The 24,608-nt window shown below is 53.9% G+C and overlaps 6 protein-coding genes across 6 annotated transcripts; 4 read left to right on the forward strand and 2 right to left on the reverse strand.

Moving 5' to 3' along the window:
• Positions 1-20: 20 nt before the first annotated feature.
• GCG54_00002802 (V-type proton ATPase subunit d) lies at positions 21-1,452 on the reverse strand (the record flags this gene model as incomplete). Its single annotated transcript, XM_045402885.1, has 4 exons — positions 21-104; positions 154-1,046; positions 1,097-1,185; positions 1,247-1,452. 4 exons carry the CDS (start codon positions 1,450-1,452, stop codon positions 21-23), a joined length of 1,272 nt encoding a protein of 423 aa, XP_045264616.1.
• Positions 1,453-1,739: 287 nt separating this feature from the next.
• GCG54_00002803 (Nucleolar protein 58) lies at positions 1,740-3,780 on the forward strand (the record flags this gene model as incomplete). Its single annotated transcript, XM_045402886.1, has 3 exons — positions 1,740-1,774; positions 1,846-1,935; positions 2,079-3,780. The coding sequence occupies 3 exons, from the start codon at positions 1,740-1,742 to the stop codon at positions 3,778-3,780; spliced, it is 1,827 nt and encodes a 608-aa protein (XP_045264617.1).
• Positions 3,781-4,436: 656 nt separating this feature from the next.
• On the reverse strand, positions 4,437-4,989 carry GCG54_00002804 (uncharacterized protein; the record flags this gene model as incomplete). The annotated part of the gene is made up of 4 exons (XM_045402887.1): positions 4,437-4,514; positions 4,567-4,597; positions 4,682-4,857; positions 4,909-4,989. 4 exons carry the CDS (start codon positions 4,987-4,989, stop codon positions 4,437-4,439), a joined length of 366 nt encoding a protein of 121 aa, XP_045264618.1.
• Positions 4,990-6,056: 1,067 nt separating this feature from the next.
• Positions 6,057-10,515, forward strand: GCG54_00002805 (Anaphase-promoting complex subunit 10; the record flags this gene model as incomplete). Its single annotated transcript, XM_045402888.1, has 7 exons — positions 6,057-6,066; positions 6,750-7,116; positions 7,175-7,565; positions 7,619-7,731; positions 7,787-7,833; positions 8,437-10,271; positions 10,423-10,515. The coding sequence occupies 7 exons, from the start codon at positions 6,057-6,059 to the stop codon at positions 10,513-10,515; spliced, it is 2,856 nt and encodes a 951-aa protein (XP_045264619.1).
• Positions 10,516-11,037: 522 nt separating this feature from the next.
• Positions 11,038-12,081, forward strand: GCG54_00002806 (uncharacterized protein; the record flags this gene model as incomplete). Its single annotated transcript, XM_045402889.1, has 3 exons — positions 11,038-11,430; positions 11,480-11,656; positions 11,716-12,081. 3 exons carry the CDS (start codon positions 11,038-11,040, stop codon positions 12,079-12,081), a joined length of 936 nt encoding a protein of 311 aa, XP_045264620.1.
• Positions 12,082-13,540: 1,459 nt separating this feature from the next.
• Positions 13,541-15,051, forward strand: GCG54_00002807 (Fujikurins efflux protein; the record flags this gene model as incomplete). The annotated part of the gene is made up of 4 exons (XM_045402890.1): positions 13,541-13,731; positions 13,800-14,173; positions 14,224-14,427; positions 14,480-15,051. The coding sequence occupies 4 exons, from the start codon at positions 13,541-13,543 to the stop codon at positions 15,049-15,051; spliced, it is 1,341 nt and encodes a 446-aa protein (XP_045264621.1).
• Between the last annotated feature and the right edge of the window lie 9,557 nt (positions 15,052-24,608).

Genomic DNA, 24,608 nt, shown 5'->3' on the forward strand with positions numbered 1-24,608 from the left:
AACAGTGGGAAACACCAAACTCAGAAAACGCTGATGTAGTTGCCGATCCGGTCCTTCTGGTTCTGGGCTATGCACTCAGCGATCCAAGTAATGTTTCGGATTTCCTGTGGTACGTCAGTTGAGGTTCCAGGTATAGTAACCGGAAGATCTTACCTGCTCACGAAGCCTCACCCAGGCGTAAACAATGGCAAAGGTGAATTGTCTGGTGAAGGCGCTCTTGGAAATTTCCATCTCCTTCTGGTAGAACATATCCTCCAAGCTCCTGCCATCGGCGCTGGAGCCGCCACCCATGTTGCCGGGTCCAGAGGGGCCACCACCAAGACCGGCGGCCTCAAAGAAGCTTTTGTAGTCCGAGACACCATCAACAGCCAGGCGGACACCTTCGAAGTCATCTGCTCTAGAGAGCATCAAGGTGCCCTCCGGATACAGCTTGCCGAAGCTGGGGTAGAGCTTCTTACGGTCGGACTTGTTCAGCTCGGTACCGAAGGAGTTGAGGGTGATGTTAATGGCACGGCGATCGGCCTCGAACTCGAGGATTTCGGACATGATCTCGGAGGTGGGCGAGCCGGACATCTCAGGGTGCGTGTTGACAAAGTTGTAGAAGTCCTCGAGGTAGTTCTTGTACAGGGTATTGCGGACAATCTCGATGTTGAGCTCATCGAGATCCTGGTGGCTAAGACTGCCCTTGAAGTAGGCTGCAAGAGGCGTCTCGATCAAGACACTGTTGTACAGCTCCTCGATGTTCGTTGCGACGCACAGGACGGGCATGGTCTCGAACCAGCCAAGGGGATGGCATCTCTCGAGAAGCTCACGGGTATCTCGCTCGTGAAGGGTGCCGGTAATCAACAGGGCGACGTTGTCGATCATGTAGCCGTAGGTGAGATAGTCCATGAACTTGGCGAGAGTGCCAGTAGCGTTGGCTCGAACATAACGGAACTCGGAGACGAGCTTATCGGTCGTCTTCGCGGCCAGGGCTGACGTCGAGGGGTTGGGAGGGAGGTTGCCGAGGAAGTCGCCATAGGCAGGGCCAAGCTGCAGCTTGAGGTCTGGAAACGAGTCAGAATGTCATCGCATCAGATGGAGTGCTGATACTGACCATCGATGGTCTCGCACTGGGTCAAGTTGCTGTAGCTGGAGCTTGTAAGGAGGCCATTTCTGTAGCCACGGACAATGCCCTCGAGGAAGCTGTAGGATGATCAGCGACGAGCGTAACAACGCCACACGCCATGGTCTGCTGGTGACCTACCCGCTGTTGACGTTGAAGAAAAGACCCTCCATCTTGACGTTGGATATTGCTTGCTGATGCTCGATGCAAGAGAGCTGTAGAGGTGACGCCGGTGTTGTGGAGGCGCAAACGGAGACAGCTGCGGTCGTGGATATTACGCTTAGGACTCGGCCAAACACTGCACTCGAAGCATCCAGGTCCCAGCCTGGCGTCCCAGTCCCCATCATTACCGTGCAGAGAGTGGCGCACGGGCCCACCGGATTCAGCCAGTCGGCGAAACGGTTTTTACGCGCTCCGAGCCATCCCACTTGCCAATTGGTCTAGAGTGGGGGCGCCCAGTTCCGCCGTCGAAAAAAATTAGGTGGAGCTTGGTTCAGAAAAAAAATATTTCCAAACCCATCAACTCGCTTCTCGAGCCTGCCTCCGCGGACAACAACATTTACACCCACGCGCGGAGGATTTTACCCGAGGGATCTGTACGGCTTGCTTGGAAGGGATCAGACAAGATTTCACAATGTCTCTCTTCGTTCTCGCCGAAACGCCGGCAGGGTAAGTTTTTCTACAACAAGAACGAAAAAAAAAGATGGCGTTGGACACCCGCAAGCTAACACGAGACACAGCTACGGTCTGTTCAAGGCTGCTGACAAGAAGCTCCTGAAGCGCGATGAGCTCACTTCTGGTCCTACCTCTTCGGAGAAGATCAATGAGATGTAAGTCGCGTCCACAAAAGCCAATGGCTAACCGTCCCTCGCCGACCAGCCAAGGCGCGCCTCGCGGTGCAGCTCTGGGCTGGAGACCGCGAAGAACGGCCGCACAACTGCGAAACAAGGACGCAAAGCTGACCGTCGCATAGGCTCAAGCTCAAGTCCTTCGTCAAGTTCGATAGCTCCGCCGTCGCCGTCGAGGAAGCCGCTGGTCTCAAGGAGGGTCGCGTTCCCCCATTGCTCGCCAACCTGCTCAAGGAGATCAAGGACGAGAAGAAGGCCTCGCTCGCTGTGGCCGACATTAAGCTCGGTACTGCGATCGGAAAGCTCCCCGAGTTGAACATTCAGGCCGTCTCCGACGCCGTCACCCTGGACCTCTTCCGTGCTGTTCGTGAGAACATGTCCTCTTTGGTGCCTGGCCTCACCACCGAGACCATGGACCGCATGGCCCTCGGTTTGTCCCACTCCATCTCCCGCCACAAGCTCAAGTTCTCCGCCGACAAGGTCGACGCGATGGTTGTTCAGGCTATCAAGCTGGTGGACGACCTCGACAAGGAGCTGAACGTCTACGCCATGCGCACGAAGGAATGGTACGGCTGGCACTTCCCCGAGTTGGCCAAGATCCTCAACGACAACCTCGTCTACGCTCGTCTTGTTGTCGCTGTTGGCATGCGTCAAAACTTCGCGGAGACCGACCTCTCCGACATCCTCCCCGAGGAGCTCGAGGGCCCTGTCAAGACTGCTGCAGAGATTTCCATGGGAACTGAGATCACCCCTGAAGATTTGGACAACATCCAACTGTTGGCCCAGCAGACCATTACCTACTCCGAGTACCGCGCTCAGCTCTCCAACTACCTTGAGACCCGTATGCGCGCTCTCGCTCCCAACCTGACCGCTCTGGTCGGCTACCTCGTCGGTGCCCGTCTGATTGCCCACGCCGGTTCCCTCATCAACCTGGCCAAGGCTCCCTCCTCCACCATCCAGATTTTCGGTGCTGAGAAGGCCCTGTTCCGTGCGCTGAAGACAAAGCACGACACACCCAAGTACGGTATCATCTACCACTCTTCCCTCGTCGGCCAGGCCACCGGCAAGAACAAGGGAAAGATTGCCCGTTCGCTCGCCGCCAAGACTGCTCTCGGTCTTCGTGTCGATGCCCTCGGCGATACCGAGAACCAGGACGATGAGGAGGAGAGAAGCATCCTCGGCCTCACCAACCGCATCAAGCTTGAGAACCTCCTCCGCAAACTGGAGGGCAAGCCTCTCCTGCCCAAGGGTGTCGGTGTCGGCCCCGACGGTCAGCTCACCACCCCTGGTGGCTTCAGCCTGAAGGAGAGCCGCAAGTACAACGCCGACGCCGATGGTGTCGAGACCAACGGCAAGCTTATCCAGGTCGTTGACGAGGAAATGAAGGATGCCGACAGCGAAGACGAGGATGAGGAGATGAATGACGCGAGCGAAGAGGAGAAGAAGAGCAAAAAGGACAAGAAGAAGGAGAAGAAGGAGAAGAAGCGCGTCTCCATCGCCGCAGCCGAGACCCCCGTCAAGGAGAACAAGACCGTCAAGGGCACCCCCGCGAAGCTCAGCGAAAAGGACTACGAGCGTTTGGCCGAGGAGGCCGGCATCAGCGTGTCCAAGTTCAAGCGCAAGTTCGAGCGCGGCGACGTCCAGCTCGGCGAGGACGGCTCTCCCGTCGTCTTCAGCAAGAAGGAGCTCAAGAAGCTGCGCAAGGACGGCGAGGAGGCCGACGCGACGCCAGTCAAGGAGAGCAAGAAGAAGCGCAAGCACGAGGACGACGAGACGCCCAAGAAGGAGAAGAAGCTGAAGAAGAAGCGCAGCTCTCTTGGTGCTTAGGAAGGGACCAAGCAGAAGCGGCGTCGCATTTCTTATTCATAGACGGCACCTTGGGCCTCATGTGGATCAAAATCTTCTTCAATGCGCTGTATGATACCTTGATCTCTCTGGCCGGCGTTATGGGATGGACCTGGGGGTTTTATATGGTCTGATCATTGGATGGGCATAGTTTCTCTTTTTACTGGCAGGAAAAATGCAATGTAATTGCTCGCTTGACCGACGTCCCGCGTCGTGTCCTGTGAACCAACCTCCGTGACATGTACAGCGCGCACACCGCGCACCAAACCCTCGACTACACTCCGAGATCTACCACGCTCCCCATGGTTTATTTCGATTTTTGTTTCGAGGAAGATGAACAGCTCTTCGGAGCAGAGCCCAATACTCACCGCGACATCCAATACACCATGGAAGTCGAGGTCCACCAACGTGGCTCACATGCTAAGACATGTGTGTTTCTTGAGACATAGGTATCCAATCCTTACGACGTGTCAACTGGCAGTGGCAAGATCGTCTGTTGAAACATGAATCACCGCCGATGGCAACGTTGCAGCGTATCCCTTCACATGCGCAGAAGCTATCAAGATACACCAGCAGAAGTAGTCAATTCAATATGATAACCTAAAGTTTTCCCTTGCATAACTGTGCCAACTCTATGTTCACGATCCGACGGGAATGCAGCGGCGGCCCTTGTCTCCCCTGGTACAAATCGGTGGCTTCTGGGCCCATTTGCAGCACTGTTGTCATGTCAGACAGATGGGCGCGGATAAGATGCAGCTAATGACTTACGCGGTAGTGTGCCTTGCCTGGGCACTCGCCACTGCAAAAGCATGAGGTTAGCAGGTTCCTATTTGGAGTCGATGATTGTTCAAAACGACAGAGAGAGGGCGCGCGGTTGACATACGTAACGTAGCCGCCGGGGCAGGAGAGACTGTCCTTCTTGCAGATGCCGCTTTCGGTTTTGCAGTCGGGGTAAAGACAGCACTTGACATTGGCTGGATCGTTGGGGCATTTATTGTTCACGGTGAGACCGTTTAGGGAGCTACACTTCGACGTTTTTTGACAGGTCCCGACGTTCCCCTGGAGAATGTCAGAGTCGGCGGACAAAAGGCTCGACCTTCACCCGCTTACATTGCTGTCCGTGCAATAGTCGTCGATGGCTCCGAGCGCGCTGGAGATGAGCAGAGCTGAGAAGATGACAGACGCCTTCATGGTGATGTACGGTCAAGTAGGTTTACAAAAGATGTGTCTGAGCTGATGAATGACAATGGCTTCCTGGAAGGAAATGGACGGTCTTTTATAGATTTCGGGTAGTTAGCCTCTTCAAGAGCTGGCGAATGAGATTTTCATCAACGTGAATCCTCACGCCCTTAACATACCATCTGGAAAGTGCAAACACCTGGTCTTACGTCCATCGTCTGCATATTCTAGCTGCCCGTCTGGGGTCGTGTAGTAACTGGAACATGCACGTCGCCGCTATCAAGACCAGGGCTCCAGGCCAAAAGTACCGGGCATTGAGACCAGAATAGACTCCAGCTAGTTGCTTTGGGGGTGTTGAAATGTTGTCATTGGTTGACTTAAAGTTGATCGGGCGGTGGACAGATTGGGCAACAACTCAGGGTCAGACAGATGCAGCTGGTTTGAGGCAATTCGCAAAGTTCTTGTACCATAGACTGAGTAACCTGAGAGAGGGGTTGCATTAGTCTCGCGATATCCTGAGACGGAATTGGAAGGAGCTGCTGTTGGTCCAGCAAGGCCGGAATAGATGGCTTACACGGGTCGGGGTAAAGTTGGGCCTGGACCATACAAAAAGCAAATGAGGCTTTCAGCTGAACTGCAGCTTGTTAGCGAAGAACAACTCCACCAATCAATAAAAAACTGGCTAGAGTGTTCTTGGATATCCTCAGCCAACCCTCTCCAGGGTCAGTCAAGTTGCTCAACATCTGGAACTAGGATGTTGCAACCTGGGACAAAGGTCAGGCGACAACTCTGGGCCACCCTGCGAAGTAAGTCAACGCATGCAACCCTGAGACTATTTCAAGAAGTTAAAGCAACGCTGAGTCACCTCGCTAAGACTATTCTTACCCTTCATACCTTGTATTATGCCATAGCCTACTGCTGTACCGTAGACGATGTCTCGGTGAGCAATTCTTCACCGACAAGCGAGCACGTGACTTTGGTTGGCCCCACGGGGTGCCCGTTGCTGGTGCTCTCACCATCACAGTGCCATTTCAGATCACATTTGGCACCCCGATCAGTCCCTGCATTCATCATTCGCAATGGTCAGCGGTATGGATGGCCAGAGGAGGTCGAACGTGAGTGCCACTCTGAACAGGCCAACGCTTCATGCTTCTCCAGGAGGGGCTGAGGATTTCGGCAGCGGACGGAGCTCCCTGGGCCTCGACTCCGGGCGTCAGGAACAGTGGATGAACGATTATTATGATCGCAGGGCGACCAGAAATCACGGCCCAAATGGTAGGTCTGGCAGTTTCCTTGTGTCCAATCAATGCAGCAAGACAGAAGCAGGGTCGTCTTTGCCACCGCGCCAGCAGCGACCGCAGCGCGTACCTTCAGGTAAGGTAACCAGCCCAGGGGTACCTCCCTCATCGGCGTCATAAAACTAGCGCCGCGTCTTTGTCTCGTCGTCTGGCAACGGTTTCGCTGCATGGCGGTCTGCCTTGAAAACGGCAGGCAGGCAGGTGAGGTTGAGTTTGCTCTGCTGCCTCCAATAGGGACCTACCTGCCTAGCTTGGGAAATACCTACGTTACTCTTTCTGGTGGAAAGAAACAAACGGGCAGCGACTGGCAACTGCAAACCAGCTGCGCCTTTTGACGCGACCCTGTCATCGGTTTCGGACGATTCGACAAGCAAGAACCCAGTCACGCAGCTGTCCCTGTTTCAACATCCGAATTCTTCTTCACCTCACCCACGCATTGGATTGGCCCTGCTGCTGACTCATCTCTCAACCCAGGTGGCTCGCATGCAGACGACGACGCCTCTGATGACGGCGAGGCATTCCCCCCACAACGCGTCAACTGGGCTGCTATGAGAGCAGATGCAAGCATGGAAGAGTATCTACGAAATGCACAGATTCCCGAGTACTCGGATGAAGAGGGCGGCAGCGGCCCTCTGGAAGACCTCGGTGACATCTCCGCCGAGGACACCAGTGTCGAAGACGGCGAGAACCACATCGGCCAGCAAGAAGAAGAACCCGAGTTCGATCCTGTTGCTGCCGGCCTGAAGGAGATCTCAAACCTGGGGAAGTTCACCGTCAGCAGCCACAAGCAGGGGAATGGCGTTGATCAGCTCCGGCATGACAGCCTTAAGAGTTACTGGCAGTTTGTCTCCCTCTGCGCAATGCATTGGCAAGGACAGCACGAGACTGACGGCTTGCAGATCCGACGGGCCTCAGCCCCACAAATTGACCGTCTACTTCATCAAGCGTGTCGGCATCAGAGACATCCGCTTCTACGTGGACTATAACGAGGACGAGTCCTACACGCCCACCAAGATCATCTTCAAGTCAGGAACCAGCGAGAACAATCTCATTCAATTCGCCACTATGGATCTGTCTGCACCTTCAGGATGGCAGCTGGTTCCCATCGCTGGCTCCGGCGGTGGTCCTGACGGCAACACCCTGGTGTCGTATGTGTTCCAGATGCAGATACTCGAGAACCACCAGAACGGCAAAGACACGCATCTCCGTTCTATCAAAATCTACGCAGCGGACACCGATGGCGCGAATGTCGAACGCGAACGGGACTCTAACAACGTCTCTGTACACAGCGTGAGTATGATTAATTGTATTGTAATTCGCCCGGCTGACAAGTTCATGCGAAGGACCTCACCATGGAGGACGTTGCTGCGGATGAAAGGCCAGCCGACCCCTGGGACATTTCTGTACTTGAAGCCGGCCTTCCTATTCCCGACTTTATGAAAGAGCCTGAGATTCGGTGAGCGATGGGATACACGGCAGCCCCGGCTCTTGACATTCATTACACCGGACAGTCGTGCCGGAAGCCTGGTTTACGAATTTCACGAACGAGAAAATGCGAGTGTGACGGATATTAGTAGCATCAGTTCTTGTTTTACTGTAATGATACCCAAATCGGACACGGAAAAGACCCGGATGAGAATCAGGCGTTGGATGGGGAGGTGCAGGTCAGGATCGAACGTCGGACGGTTGAAGTCACGCACCACCACGATGATGTGAATCTATACTCATTCACTGATTACTCAATATAATAGGTTGAATCCCATTCCTGCTCCATGGTCTTGGCGTCGTTCAACGACTGGTCGACCCCCGCAGGTTGCAGCAGCATGTAGGGAGCTTAGCGCGAGCGGCTGAGTTTTGGTGTGGCAGGTTTGCTCTCTGCATTCATCGTGATCCCTGCAGAGCCGGACGAATTAACCCGTATCTGACAGCGCGACGGGATTGCGACAACATAACACACGTGATGTGGTGGTGAGCTACTCGCATCACAGTAGCGGACGCGAGGCTGACCTCTGGAACACTCAGATCTGAAGCATCGAAGTCTGCGATACCCAACACCTTGCGATGATGGAACAAGATGAGTCGTATCGTTATCAGCCTCTGCCACCTGTTGTTGAGCAAAATCGTCCACCGCCTTTCACACGGCTGCTGTTACTCAAACCAGGGTCAGCTGAAGACCCTTTCGAGGCACATCTAGAGCTTGTCCACATCGAGCAAGCTCCTCCCTACGAAGCCTTGTCCTACACTTGGGGCAAGCCGACAGAACAACCGAGAGACTACATTTGGCTCGACGGCCATCCATTACCCATCAAACCAAACCTCGAAGATGCGTTACGGTCACTGCGTTTCCCGAACCAAGCTCGGCGTCTCTGGGTTGATGCTCTCTGCATTGACCAGTCGAACCTGGACGAGCGCGCTCGTCAGGTTCAATACATGAGGCTAGTCTATAAGAATGCCGCCCGTGTCATTGTTTGGCTGGGCCTCAAGACGAGTGGGACTCATGAAGCATTGCAAGCTGCGGAGAAGATTGCTAGACTCAGAGAATACACAGACCCGGTTCGCAACGGCGCGGATAGTGCTCCGCCTGACTCGGATACTCTTCAGGCTCTAGTCTCTAGCATGATGGAAGATATCCCTGAGTCTGCCATGACGAATTTGGATGAGGTGTTCCAACGGCCGTACTTCACTCGCTGCTGGTGCGTCCAAGAGGTCGTGGTATCGACCTGGGCCGTAGCCAAGATTGAGGATTTGGAGATGTCGTTTTTCGACCTGATCGCATCATCCTTATTCCTAGTACAATTGAAACAAGAAGTGGCGGTCAACGCACCATGGGAGCTATGGAACAATATCTTGATGGTCCGGCAGCCCAACCATCCAGTGTACCAGACAGAGGTGCAAGGTTCTCTGGGCGGCTTTCTGCACCTTCTGGAACTCACACGAACCTTTCAGGCGACCGATGACCGCGACAGGATATTTTCTTTGCTGGGGATCTGCGACGAGGGAATCAATCCTATACTGGCTTTGACAGCGACTGCGAGTGGCCAGGTAAGCTGGCGCGGCCGCCTGGTCCGTCGCGGGTTGAAGCGAATATCTGATTTCATCAACGACTTCCACCCTCAAGGCACTTTCGGCACGCCCAAGGCGCTGATGCCGGACTACAAGCGAGAGACAGTGGCGGTCTACTGCGACTTGGCCAGGTTTCTCCTCCGCAAGACACCGCGGGTGCTGGACGTCCTTGACCATGTTTCGCACAACGAGGAGCCTGGGACGGGAGAGTACCCGTCTTGGGTACCTAAATGGTTCGAGGGAAGAACGTGTCTCGTCTTTAGAGGAGTCTTCTTTACTGGATTCTACTCGAAAGGCCGCACTGATCCATATCTGGCCGATCTGCACGATATTCCTGCGGTAGCTGCGCCGACGCGACCGCGGGTCCTCTCTGTCGATGGATACCATGTGGACGTCGTGGAAAGGATGAGCGATATATTTGAGTTTGTCTCCGGGTCCAGGCTCGCAGGGTTTGCCGTTATCAAGGCCTGGTTTGATCTCTACGGCGTGCCCATCAACCCCAGGAGGGGAACATTATACCGCGACGGAAGTTTGCTCGACATGGCGTTCTGCAAGGCAGTCTTGGGCGGTTTCTTCGGGGCATCCATAGGATCCAACTACTCCTCGATGATGCAATATGGCGGGTTCTCCATGGCCTTGGACCAAAGCCTGTTTGGGTCGGTCGAAGAAATAAAGCAGGATACACTGGTCAAAGATCTTTCTGAGAACTTCTTGGCCTTTACAACCTTCTTGGCCGAGTCTGGAGTCGTGCAAGAGTCGTTCGGAGACCCCGAGCGCGACAGAAAACTTGTGAGCTTCTTGGTAGGGGTCGCTGTTGCTGCCAACCACCGCCGCGTCTTTGTGACTCGAGACGGGCGCATAGGGATCGGCCCCAAGATGATGCGGCCCGGGGACGAGGTCATCGTGTTGTTTGGCGGCCGCATGCCTTTTGTCGTGCGCCGAAGGGAGAATCACCATCTTCTTGTGGGAAGTTGCTATGTCAACGATGATGAGCTTATTTGGGGGAAAATCACGGATAACGTGAAGCACAACCGAGGCGGTCCTCGGACAGTGACTTTTGAATTTCATTAACACTAGTCTGCAGAGAAACACATTCTCTGCTGCATGGGAGACGATATCGGAACGATTTGGCTGCAAGGCAAGTCAGACCCTCGGCCTAGCCCTCTTTGAGCGTTGAGTAACACGGGCATCAGCTCGCTGAATCCGGCGCCGGGAAGGGCCGAAGCTGCTCTGGCCAAGATCGCAAGAGCTTGGGCCTCTACCGCGAACTATGTTGGTTGATAGGTCGAGAAGTTGGGACGACACATGGAACCGGCAGAGCAGAGGGGGGAAATTCCCCGATGTCGCCCCTCCACCATGCTTTGGCAGGTGGAGGAGGAGTCTCGAACGCAGTCGAAGTTCATGCTTCGGGCTCAGCTGACAGGAAAACTGGGCAATGAAGCAGGCGCCCTTTGGTGAAGCTTTAAGCGTGAAACATAACGCAGCCACTGACGCATCGACGGACTGCGATGCGGGGCCGCCCGGCCACGTCTAGACCGTGGCCCATGATGTCATTCCAGTAACTTGTATCTTTTATATATATCCATCTTGAAGTTCCCGTGAGGCTTATTTCGGAGATTGGGTGATATATGGCCGATGAGACGCCGGCGTGTTCTTCCCGTCACATCACAACCGAAGGCGGACAAGCAAAGTGCGCATGATGCAGATCGTCGTCGTCCCCGCGTCGCCCAAGACTGGGCAAGCCACAATACGAGCGTTGTTGGAAGATGCATCAGAATTGACAGTGACAGGGGTCTATCGGGATATTGGAAGAGTGCCAGCCGAATTCATGGAACATCCCCGGTTCAAGGCTGTCAAAGGCGATGTCGCGAATGTTGGGAGTCTCAAGTTTTCCGGAGCAGACGCAGTGGTGACCATCACGCCGCCACTACATTCCGAATCGAAACCGCTGACCAGGGCGCGAGAGATGGCGGCGAATGTCAAGTATGCCATTGGCATGGCTGGGGACTCGGTCAAGCGGTTGATTTATATCTCAAGCGTGGGGGCACAGCTGGAACACGGCACGGTAAGCTGGGATCTGAACGAGCAGCAGGTAGGAATCGGGGCGAGAGTGGTCTTTTTTTGCTAAGATGCGAGTGTAGGGCGAGATAAAAACAAATTACGAAGCTGAACAGGCACTTGTTGGCTCTGCGCCGGAGGTTGTGTTCGTGAGATGCGCGTACTTTATGGAGAACTGGGCGGCGGCGCTGGAGACTGCCAAAAGCGAGAAGCACTGCTTCTACTCTGTTATATCGCCTGCGGACTACAAAATACCCATGGTGAGTGAGCGTGGTTTATACGCAAAGGTAGGTTTGATGGTTGCTGATGATCTTCATAGGTCTCGGTACACGACATCGGCAAGACTTGCGCCGCGCAAGCGCTCGCAGCCGGTTCCCCCCTCGGCGAGAATCCTTACGTCTTCGATCTCCACGGGCCGGACACGTACTCGACGGAAGATGTGCGAAGTATTTTTGAGGGGAGGATAGGAACGAGCGTCGAGGCGAAGCTGGTCGAGGGCGTTCAGCTGGAGGAGTTCTTTGGCGAGATCTTCCTGCCCCCAATGGCCGGCATGTTTGCGGAGATGACGAGAAGCTTCTTGCCTGGCGGGGTTGCGGTTGAGGAGATTGTGGAAGGTTCAAGAGTTCAACGAGGAAAGACGACACTAAGTGAAGCTGTTGAGAGGATGATGGGTGGAAATAGGTAACGTCCTCGAACGAACTAGCGAGGGCGATGTTAGTAGGGGATACTGATTGAAAATGTAGCATCGAACAAGTCAAACTGCACAGTTGGTAGCAGGAAGCATCATCGTATATTTCTACAAAAGAACACAGATGGACCAAATATACTAGAGGGGAAAAAATCAAAAATTAAGCTGGATGTCAATCGCGGACGGGAATTGAGCCCGACGTGGGGGTCGAACCCACAACCTTGAGATTAAGAGTCTCACGCTCTACCGATTGAGCTAGCCGGGCGACTGGACCCAGCTGATCTGTTGAGGTCATTGGCCGTTTGGCAACCTATGTCGCGTAGCTCAGTATCCATCGCGCCACGTCCGCCCGAACGAGGTTCGAGGTTTTGATGCCGCATGTCGAGTGCGCGATGTCCAGAGTGAATCAGAATTTGTGCAATCTTTTTTTGATTTAGAGAAGGTTTCGTTGCATTCCAGTTAGGTTTGTTTGTCTTGCTTTGCTCGTTCCCGAAAATTGACCCAATTCGTCGAGCCGGAGCCGAAGCCGACACTCCTAAACTCCCATTCCTCCCCACAGATTGGTCTATTCAAAATCTCAATCTTTTCCCCCTCTCAAAATTTCCTTATTCATTTGATCACATGAATTTAAATTGCTACTGACTTATATATAAAAAATACCTTTTCAAGACATTCATCCCCTTAACCGTTACGAACAAGCGCATCGCATTCCACCGATTCGGCATCGGGTCTCAAAGTTCACGGCTTCGTAGGATTCGAACCCCTGCCTCAGTCCCTAACCTTCGGGCTATACAGGGGTCTGCGGTTCCACCCCCGTCGAAACAAACAGGACCCTGAAAGTCTTTTGGCTTTCTCATCGGTTCTCAGAAGCTTTACATTCCCAAAAAAAAAAAAAAAAAAAAAGGAAAAAAAAAAAAAAAAAAAAAAAAAAAAAAAAAAAAANAAAAAAAAAAAAAAAAAAAGGAAAAAAAAAAAAAAAAAAAAAAACCAGATCGAACAAGACCGCAAGCTGTAGTACATATCGCTCTAGGTAGTCCACCAGGCGACAGGGGATTTACGTTTGAAAGAAAAGAAGTTTTACGCCTGCATCAGGGAGATCGTGCAGAACAGCACGCCTTGTAGAGCTCCATGACCCCACAGTCAGCCGGCGGAAGCAGCAGACCCCATTCAATAAGCTGCGAACAGCATGGCAATGCAGTGTCTCGTTGGTTAGTCGATGGTCATCGTGATGTTGTCATATTCTTGGCCCACTGTCGGGGGACTTTGGTTGTGGAGACACATCGGACTGACTTCTCGGTTCAAAAATGCCATGCTCGGCTCAAAATCCCATGCGAGGGGTTGGGCGGAAAATAGCTATTGTATCATCGCACAATATAAAACGAAATCGGCATCCACGCTCATCTGAAATGTTCTCGTTCTCCTTTCCCGCTGAAACGTCGAAAACAGCCGGCTCAAGATGTCAGTGTTAAGAAGTCCAGAAGACATAGATACCGTCACGGTCATGATGGACGGCGAGAAAGCACAGAAAGTATCTGACGCTAGCAGCCACAACTCAGATAAGAATGATCAGGAGGAACTTCAGATGGATCACGGTGCTGTCGCCTGGCTTCAAGTCTTGGGAAGTTGGATCCTTTTTGCCAACACATGGTAAGACAGCAAACCCTCTATACATAGTCGACTTCAACGCCAACTTTCAAGGACGCTGACAACATCAGGGGTCTCTCCAACTCCTTTGGAGTCTTCCAGGCATACTACTCCACGAAACTCCTGCCCGACACCAACCCTTCGACGATTGCATGGATCGGCTCCATCCAAATCTTCCTCATGATGCTGATCGGGGTCTGCGCAGGCTGGCTGCTTGACGCGGGATATCTTCGCTTCATCCTAGTCTGCGGCACCGCCATGACGTCCCTGGGTCTCTTCATGCTCAGCTTGTGCACGAAGTACTGGCAGATCCTGTTGGCGCAGGCCTTCTGCGTGGGAATCGGCAGTGGGCTGTTGGGATTGACCTGCGTTGCCGTGATTCCGCTGTACTTTCGGAAGCGAAGGATGGTCGCGACAGGAATCGCGGCTACAGGAAGCAGCTTGGGTAGGTGCACCTTTGGCATGGTTGGTACTTATCGTCTTACTTTGATACAGCTGGCGTCGTGTATCCCATCATGGAAAGACGTCTCATCGCCTCAATCGGCTTTCCTTGGGCCGTCCGAGTGTTTGCCTTCATCGTCACGGCAAGTCTCATGGTATGCATCGGCGTAATGCGTCTTCGGCCAAACCGCAAGCGCCGCGGTGCTCTCTTCCGGCTGAAGCACTTCCATGACGTCCCCTACGTAACCTTTTGCGTCGGTAGGTCTCTGTCAGAGCATCCCATCGCGATACCTTCCCTAACACATGCCAGCCTTCGCCCTGATGATCGGCTCCGTGTACATCCCCTTCTTCTACGTGGACGCTTACGCCATCCGCCTGGGCGTCGACGAGTCCACGTCCTTCTACATCCTCAGCGCGATGAACGCAGCCAGCCTCTTTGGGCGTCTCGCGCCCAACTGGCTTGCCGACAAATACGGCGGTATCAGCATCATGATGCCCTGCTGCCTTGGATCTGCCGTTATCTTATTTCTCCTGCGCTTCGCGCATGACCTGCCTGGTCTGATCGCGGTGTCCATCGTCTACGGGTTCGTGTCCGGGGGCATGGTCTCGTTGCCGCCGGCCACGATTGCGAATCTTACGGACGACATGGCCGACTACGGGACGAGGATGGGCATGGGGTACACGATTGCGAGCATCGGAGCGCTGATCGGCAACCCCATCGGAGGTGCTGCGCAACGGCATCGGGGAGATTTGGTTGCGGATGTTCAAAAGGAGTTTCAAGGGACCTGGATCTTTGCTGGAGGGTTCATGTTAGCGGCTGTTATTTCGATGGTCTTTTCAAAGTATTTGAGAGTAGGGTCCGTCTTGCGAGGGAAGTGCTGAGGCTTTGAGCGCGCTATGTCTGCAGTAATGACACTGGATCGCGAGGGAATTCTTCAGACTAAGAAATATGTAGCATCGAGCTTGAAAACAATGACGACAGAAACATCAACAAACATCTGAAGCTGGAAGAATTCGTGTTATTCTACACTGTGTTCGGTCAAGACAGTACCAACGGGCTTGCCCGATTTCAGGGGTAATGCCCGAGCTTCTGGGATTTCGCCATCGCCGACCTGCCCTCTTCAAGCTCAAAGAACAACAACTGTTTCAGAAAAGCAACAGTCATTCTCGAAAGATTGAAGGTGAGAATGTTCTCCATCGACCTCAGGAAATGGCAGGTTCTCAAGACCAGCGTCGCACAAAAGAAGACTTCCGTAATGGACACAACTGGCTTTTTCGATGTTCCAACGACGACGACAACAAGATGATGATTTGATACCCCTGAGCCCATTTAGACGAAAGACACGACGTTGGGTGAGCGATGGCTCTTGGACAGAAACCGCTTTGTCGCAGACGTGGTCATTCCAGGCATCCGAAGACAACGTTAGGCCAAAGTTACGATTGAATCTTCCGACAAGTCGTCAGACACTGCATGATATCACACACGCGGCTTAAACAAGAGCCGTGAATGAATGACATAAGTTTTGCTTGGCTCAAAGGAAAAAGAACAATCCGTTGGTCTTCAAGCTCAATGTTTCCCGTCTTAGACGTAGGGGTTTGAAAAGGCTGTGATCTGACATGTCGCAACCTGAGATGATGGAGCAACGTTGCAAACTTGATTTTCCACATCATTGCTTGATACACCACCAAACTGTCATGTCAGAGTCGCACGTTCGAACCGTCTTCCTCACAGAAAGAGAGTCATGATGACACCACATTATATTGACCTAAGCAAGATAGCCCAAAAGCTGTCTGCGGCGGTTATCATCAGGCCGCCCGAATGCCGACGAGATATTCAGGGGTGTGTATTCATGGTCACTTCGTGTGACAGCTACTGTTAGGAGAAAGTGCAACTGCCGCGCTCTCCCTCCCGACACCCAACGCAAATCTCGGCATTTATATCGGACTACCTCGTATTTCTCAGCTCTGGCACCTGTTGGACTATAGTTTGCATCGCAGATACTTCAGAGGGAAACGAGCAGTCGTCACCTGGGTACCGGACGAACCGACTAATGACGAACCCCGTCGGCTCAGAATATTCGGTCTTTGGGAAAATGCGCAGTCACATCGTCACCTGTCGCCCTGGAAAGGGGGAAGGGACCGGCCTAGTTGGTCTACCGGACAGATGTTGATTGTCCAAAAGTTACGTCTAGCGTCGCAACATTTCTCATCACTCACAAATCACTTCATCAAGGGATTCCCCCAGCCGAATGCCCCAAAAGGGCCGACCAGAGGTGACTTGTTAGATCGTTTCTTCACCGCTCCCAACCTCGAACCAACCACTTTCCCCAATTCCCCATCCTTAAAGTATACACGACACACGCCTCACCTCACCGGAGCCCCCTCCGATCCCTCAAGGTCGTTTGGCAAGAACCAACATCATCATCGCGTCGCCCAGCCTCGCGACATTGCTGCGCCGCAGAAACCTCATTTCGCGCGAAAACGGATGGCGAGGCAGACCGCAAAGAGAGAGGGCGTGGGAGTGGAGATGGGGTGCCCTGCACAAGCGAGTCACCCTTCAAAAGGGAGGGGCTCGTGAAATGAACTCTCTCGCGCCGCTGTGCTGGTGGAAAAGAAGAAAAACCAGCTCGCAGTCTCGTAGTTTACGGCGTGGTTCGGGGTCGATCGTCATCCGAGGACGGCAGAGGACGGCGCGCTCGCCGAGATACTCGAGACTCGCTACCACGAGACTGCGAGCCTTTTTTAGCCTCAGACCATTGTGCATATGGAAAGGGTTCTCTCTGAAGATTCTGAGGTGACGTAATGCATCTCATCCATCGTCAGTTGAAGGCTATGCCAAATACTGAGTCGTATCACCAAGCGTCGGTTTCTCAGGTAAGTATGTCGATGAAGCTTGATTTATCCCACCGAGCATAAGTGAATCCCAAAGGAGCGTCCAACATTGTGCATCAGGCATTGGGCACTAGCGTGCAATTCAGACCCAAGGCCCGCAAGGGGGTGGAGGTGGAGGGCATTCCGGCTCCCCGGCACCAGGCCGTTGGAATACACTCAATTACACTGCTTACTCGGGATTTGCAGCTAACTGCCATCAACTCCCTGAATAAGAAGGATGATCTCGGGGCTGACGTTGCCTCGGCCACGAATTACCGAATGACCGATCTGCAATCCCTGAACGGAACGATATTTAGACCACCACTGGGGGGCATGCTGTGCGCCGCTGGAGAAGAGCGACGGCCTGTCGTCTGCAACATGATTCCGGAGAAGGCGAGTACTATGCATTGGGAATCTCGGACCGTGTTTTGCTTCAAGACGTCTAAAGTAGCGTTCTGTCCGTCGCACGCCGGAGGTGATACCGGATCGATCACCAAGCTTCGAGCGAACCGTGGTTATGGGCCCTAGGCCGGCCCCATATGTGATGTTTGCTTCCCGCCGTGCATAACCGGAATATGTAGGTCGCTTCCGCGTGTCACATCGGTCACGTGGCGAGGGAAGCTCGCAAATTCGCCAGAGGCCGCTGGACCTCGTCGCAGATCCGTAGATGCTATGAAGAGGTCACCTGTTTCCTCATGGGCTATCCAATGCAGAGTGATCGTCCGGCGATTCCAGAGACTTCGAGAACGGCCCCGTGCCAATTCCGTCGGACCTGACAGAAAGAGCAGTGCCGCCCCGTCGGATGTCTGTGTTCTGGGGCATTGCATCGTTGTGTTGCCTCACGATCCTGGCGGACCATGTCTTCTGCAACTCGCATCGGCGAAAGAGGATCGCAAAGGCAGACAATTAACGCAATGACTCTGGTGTAGCTACGGCCGATCTTGTGGAGAAGGTACGTAGTTTGGAAGCGATCATGCCCTTTTGAGCTCCGCTCAAGGAAGTGATCTGGAACATTGCAGAAAATGTTTGACCAGGACCAGCACTGGGCGGCTAGGTTATTAAAGATCCAATAAAAGAAGAGCCAGGTCTTCACGACAGTGAGTGTAGGGGTTGGGTAGCGGTGACGGAGGACCTTGACCGAGACAATGATCAGGCGCTTTTCCAGAGAACCAGCCTAAATGGGTCGCTTCGCTTGAGGAACCATTTTGAGATCGTCAAACGGCAAGCTGCTTAGAAACGACAGTGACAGTCAGCGGCGGGCAATATTGTTGGAGTGGAATGTTGGACAAGCCAAAATCTCGAAACCTGGGTACAAGATATTGAACGAATGAGAGTCTTTTTGGGTGGAGGAACTTGGGAGGGAGGTTCATTTACACAAAGACGCGTTCTGCATGTCTGAGTTGAGTGAAAACGGGATGAATGCTTGCAAGCGCCGTTTGATGCAATAATTATTGTTGGCAATATGTCCGAAGAAGCGAAGAGGCATGCCGCTCTCCGAGAGTGTCGTTGCATTTCTGATTCTTGGTGATGTTGTTGCATATTTTCTTGCTTGCAGACAGCCGCATCTAGGCAAGCAAGCACGCCCATTGGGCTTGATTTCAACACACATCTAGGAACGGTTGTAAGCAATCTGGCTCATGGCGAAGCCGCCACATCTCGGCCGACGCAACTCATTGGACAGAGCCAACTTGCCATCTTGTGCCAGTAGCTGCCGGACTGCCCAATCGAGGGCGAGACCCAGCCTTAGCTGACTGTTTTGGGGCGAACTGGTGACCCATGACACCCTTGCTGAAGCGTATTCGTCGAGCTCAACTGTGAACAGGACGCAGTATTTCTTCGCAGGATCTCGTGGCCAACAGGAACAACCAATCGGAAATCCATACAACAATCCTGTCGGATTCGAGTTAGTGGTCGCAAATATCGATGAAGGTAAGGCGATGATAAGAGTGGTCAATCAGCCAGCGAGTCGGGGTGGCTCCGGAGACGTTGCTGCGGCGGCGCACCGGTCGGTGGGTAAGATTAAGCTCCATCTCCATCTCGCATCTCGTGAAGAGCAGGGATATTTGACGGGGATGCGGAGCATGGGACGCAAGGGTCCGGCACATTTATGAAAGGTGAGTGCCGCGCGATGGTGCGTGGGCGATTTGTGCGACGGTGCATCCCAGTGTTCCATCCCACCACCCAACGCACAGTTCAAGCCGCGGGAAGCTCAGGCCAGACTTAATCGCGTACTGATCGTGGTTAGCTGGGATGCGATTGATTATACAGGACGACATCTCTGGATCAGTCGGAGGGTTGAGGGAGGCAAAGCCTGCCGCCGTTGAAAGCAAGCGAAGCATTGGAGATTGCGCTGCTAGCCTCGCAGACCTAGTCGTTAATCCAGCGGAAAGGGGGCTCCTCAGCAAGCCTGTCTAGTTATCGCGGCGACTTCCAGGGGCCAGAATAGGGGTTCCTGAACCCTAGAAGATTACGAAGGAATCAACGGCGGTAGCATGGAACTTTGGAAGCAGTGGAGCAGAGCCAGCGTCTCCGGGTTTGCATCCGTTTGTCGATCTCGCTCCGTCAGACGTTTTCTCCTGCCTTGAAATCGACGGCCGCTAGGGGCAGCTTAGGGAACGGCGAATGCTAGGCCTGTAGATCTGGGTCCAGCGTGACGGCCCGAAGACGTCAGGGCCGGAGTGCCAGGTTCTGGTGCGAGGACAACCTAGAATGTGAGTTGCCAGGTGGCGGTGGTACCGATTCAACCATTCGTATCGTCGCCTTCTTTGCTTGTTCATGATTGCTTTTGAAGGTGACAGCGGCTAGTTTCCCAGCGCTTGGGTTGGGTCGTCACACCAGCGTAGAGTGAAGCGACGAGATTAGAAAAAAGAAAGAAAAAATCCCGACGATCCGTATCAGACACACGAAAGTGCTGCGTGAGCATAGATCTGCCTTGACGATTCTCGTTGGGCAATACCAGCAGAGTTGGATGGCGATGGCAAGTGACAGATGAGATCCATGGATGTTCATCTTCGGTGGGTTCGGCGGTGCGGCGAGTGCGAGCACTTATCCGTGGAAGCCCAAGACAGAAAAGAAACAGGAATCGGGGTCCAAGAACCTTGACCAGCGTGCCACGCGTATTCGACTCCGCGACCAAGGTGCTGGATCGCCAATGGGCTTGCGAATGATGTGGTGCGGTATCGGTACCGGTGGGCGGCGGCGACGGGGTGTTACCTAGGCCAGGTACGTATGTATGTTGGCATGTAAGGTAGGTGGTAGACATGGAGATAGGTAACGCAAGGCATCCGAATCTCAATCTCATCGACCCGTCATGACGGACAAGCCGTACGCTCCTCACTTTTAGTGAAACGGAAGGGGGCGAGGGATGCGGAGTCTTTGTGCTGCCAGTGTCCTGATATTTTGCAGCTTGCACGTACGTGGTGAGAAAAAGAAGTCGAGGGTGGAAGCGAACCTGTGCCGAAAAGGGGTCTGGTACGAATAGGAAACCGCGTCCAGGACCGGACAGGGAACAAGGCGGGTGGAAATGGCGGAGGGCGGACGGACGGCCCATGAGGTGGGCGATGGACCACGGCGGCCACGGTGAGTTGGGGGAGGACGGCGCGCTTCAGCCCGTGAGAAGGTGACATTGAAGTTGCTTCTCGCGAAGGGCCTGTCCATGCAACCGTAGATGATGTACCCTGGGTTCTTCTTGGGGCAATGTCTCAGTGACAGCTTCAGATGCAGTGTCTTCGTATCGTGGAGGAATGGATGCGCATGCATGTTTGATGTGTTTATTGAGATTGTGTGGGCGTGCAGGAGAGATGGAACCAACCCAAGAGATTGGCGTGCCGCAGCACAAATTGAGGCAGGTAAGGTGCGTCCACGTCCACGTCCAGTGCGAATACACGAGGCCCGGGTATTTGTTTGCTCCAGGAACGAGCAACACGCGGAGGTGAATGGAAGCCAACTGGAACCTGTCCGAGAGTGCAGTGCAAGTGTGGAGGGCAAGGAGGAAGTCCAGAACAGAAACTGACTTAGCTGCCTTGCCTAGGTAAGCGACCTATTCGTAGTTGAGAGGTCGGAAGGCAGGCGACATGGCAATGTCTCGCACCTGCCGCTCATCGCTGCTGCCCCAGATGAATTCGGACTGGTGCATTCGCTCTACTGGTGGTTGGTGGTTGGTGGTGCCGGCTGCCCCTGTTGGGTCGTGAGTACCGGTTTCGACGTGGGGAGGCTCGGCATTTCCCCGGCTGCGATTGGCTGTCGCCCATGTGTCTGGGGGTCGCGGCCGTGGTTCCCTCCATTTCTGCACAACACAACTCACCGCAGGATACAACTCATGCAGGCACAAGCACCGCCGTCGTGATTGGCTGCTGGCCGGCTATACAGTGCTTTGGTAACTGTGTTAGAGACATGGGATGCGATCAAAGTCAGTTTCGTTGCCGTCAAACCGCAGTGCCAATCTGTTTGGCCTGACGCCGACTGGAAACACGGGGACCCTATTCGATTCGGAACGGGGTGCATGTTGTCGGCGAAATGAGTTGATACGGTGTTCCAGCAGATCGCCATCTTGCGCAAACCTAGCTGGTTCAACGGCGTTCGATGCATTAGTATTACTGTCAACAGGTGGGCAGTCATGGCCGTCATAATGTGTTCGTCTGATGGCAAGCCTCGAGGACGCTAGCGGTGTCAACAGTCAACTCAGGAGTCACGGACGGCAGCCTCGCATTCTGGAAGAAACCCAAGGCACAGTCAGTTCGCGGCAGTTGCAACCGTGACCGCACTGTCCTGTGTGGTGGCCCAGTGCTAGCCTAGTCATGGCGGCTTCCCAGCAGCGATTGCCATGTCTAAGGTAATGCAGCCCAGCATATCCGGCAAGCGCGGTGGATTATTTTGTGCGTGTTTCCCAGCAACGCCCGGGACGGTGACGGACTACTGCCACTAGGTAAGGTACCTTACCTTACTTCAGTGTTTGGAGATGGGAGGAGGCAAGCAGCAAGGAGCGCGAGTGATCGGTGAGGTTTTCTGTTGGTGACAGGCAGGAACAGACTGGGGCCAACGCTCTTTCTTATTCGCCTGGAGTCGTTTAGCCCTGCGCACTGGCGCAGGAGCAGCCAGTGACAGCCGGCGCCGTCCAGCTGACACTGTGTTAGCGCCATGTCTGTTTCTCTCCCCGTGCCACCTTCCCGTCCCTCCTTCCGCTTCGCCATGACCACCACAATACCTATCTTATCTGGGTAAGTGCCTTCCTTCGTACAAGGTAGGAATTGACTCTGTACAGAAGTTGCGACTGTATGTTTCCCGACTTTCAAATAGATCTTGCAGAAAGTGGAAGGATATGCCTGCCGTGACCGAGGTTGCCTCAGCAGTGGACGTAGGGCGACGCAAAATAATATCAAGCTGCAGCAAGTGGGAAAGCAAAGTTTGAACGAGGCCCATCTCCATCTGCATCCGCTGCTTCCTGGTAATTTCCTCATATTCGCACCTCTCCGATTCCAACGCCAGCCGTTTATTACAGTGTCTGGCGCAAATCACTCAAAGCCATCCACTTTTAATAAGTTTGCCGTCAGAAAAGACGATACCCGAAATACGTGGTTCTGGCGTATGACCACCCACGGTTGACTTCTTCGTAAGGTACGGATATGGAGCACCATGTCACCACTTTCCTTCCGTTCCATTGCTCAAGTCAACTTGCCCCTTTTCTCATCACCTCCACGTCTTGCCTCCTCTCCCCTCGGCCCCGAGGCCCGTCACCTGTCGCCCATGCGCTGCCCCCCTGCTGTGTCCGTAAAAGATGCTGCTAGAGACTCCAGTCTCCAGTCTGTAGAGCCAAAGCTCCTGCTGCTCCTGCTCAAATATCCGTCGAGGATCCCCGTCCCGCTGTGGGCTGTGGACTTTCTCCAGCGGCGGTGTCGAGGACCATCGTCGTAGCCGACCACATTATTTCGTGACCCGGCCGCGGATGGTCGCGAGGACGGAAAGAGGAACGTGAAAAAAAGGAAGGAAAAAAGTCTGGAGAGACGGACCCAATTTTATATATAGGGATTACCTACTTTACGGGTACGGTTCTGGAGTCGTACCCTGCTCTGGCCTGGGCCTTTTGGCATGAGCATCGACAAGGGACCGGCATGGCATTCTGCCTACGGTACGGTCCAGCACTTACGGGTCTTGCCTGCGGGTTATTACTTTGCCCTTTTCGGAGACGATGGACGATGGGGCGCATTTGGAAAACCCTTGAAGACTGCTGGAGACGCGACACCCAGCAAGCAGAGCAAAGAGCGGTGGTCACGGCCATGTCCCTCCACGACCATGGGTGATGGTGCAGAATGCTGACCGTTCTTTTGCCTCGCTCCTCATCTCAGTAAGTATTCAGACCCTCAGCACTCCGAAAGGTACGGATATTCCCTCCTCCATATGGAATTACGGGCACATGGCAAAACCGTCCTCGCAGGCTCGCACGCGGCAAGACGACACGAGACGACACGAGACGAGACGGCCCTTCCCTTCCCTAGGTGCCCACCGCCCACCCGGCAACAACAGTTTCGATAGTCGGCCTTATCTCACCGCACACGGGTATCCCCTGACGAGGCCTGCCTGCCCTGGGTAAGGTACTTGGGTAACACGGTAAAAGTACCTTTCCTACTACTGCATAGTATTCGCAAGGTGCATGCATACCTGCCACTGCTACTTTGCACCCTGGCCGAGGCACTTGGCTTGCACAGGGCAACGCAACGACGACGAGCCAACAACAGCAACGACGACAACGGCAGGAATCAAAGAGTCAGTTGGCGTCCAAGCTAGCGACAACACAGTCAGTGCCAGCGTCAAGTCGCGGCTCCTTCTCGCATCAACAGCCCAACTCTCTTTTCTCGACACATGGCCGACAGACACAGAGTAAGAGAGTCTGGACGCGCAGATACGACGTACTGGCGACCGCAAAACCTTGCTTTCCCGCCGTTCGATGCAGCCGGCTGGCGAGCTGCCATCCCAGTCTGGAAGAAGTCGTTTCTGTAGCTGCATCTGCGTGGTGCATCCATTCATCGCGGAGCCGACTGCTGATCGCCGTTCTTCTCCCAGGCAGCGTGAGCCGCATGCGCGTACGAGTACCCCAGGTTTGTCCTCTTGAGAGTCTTGAGAAGGTGGCCACCTGATTCTCCGTCCCATCATTTTCATCCACGCATCGGGTCAACGGTCCTAGGGCAAAGAAGCAGAGGCAAAAAGAGAGACAGTAGATACAGAGTGTACCTGGCGCGGTGTCGCACCCGCACCCGCACCGGCGCCGGAGCCAGACCAAAGCCAAAGCCAACCCCCGTCGACAGGTTCATCAGAGTCCACAGTCCACACGAATAACAAACCCTGACAATGACTGACCGCACTGGACTGAGCTAAGAGAAAGGGAACTGGAGCCTGTGCAATCCGACTGGTTGCAACTCCTGGTCTTCCGGGACCCCCAATTCCTAATATTTTCAATACTCTGACCAACTGAGGACGGCGGGCAAGATGGTGCTTGGTTTGTTGTTTTTGTTGCTGCAGTTCCTGCCGGCCATCTGCGCCCAGACGAATTAAATCATACAACTGCTACAGCATCC

The sequence above is a fragment of the Colletotrichum gloeosporioides genome, assembly GCF_011800055.1.
Source record: "Colletotrichum gloeosporioides strain Lc1 chromosome Unknown consensus_42, whole genome shotgun sequence".
Lineage (NCBI taxonomy): Eukaryota > Fungi > Ascomycota > Sordariomycetes > Glomerellales > Glomerellaceae > Colletotrichum > Colletotrichum gloeosporioides.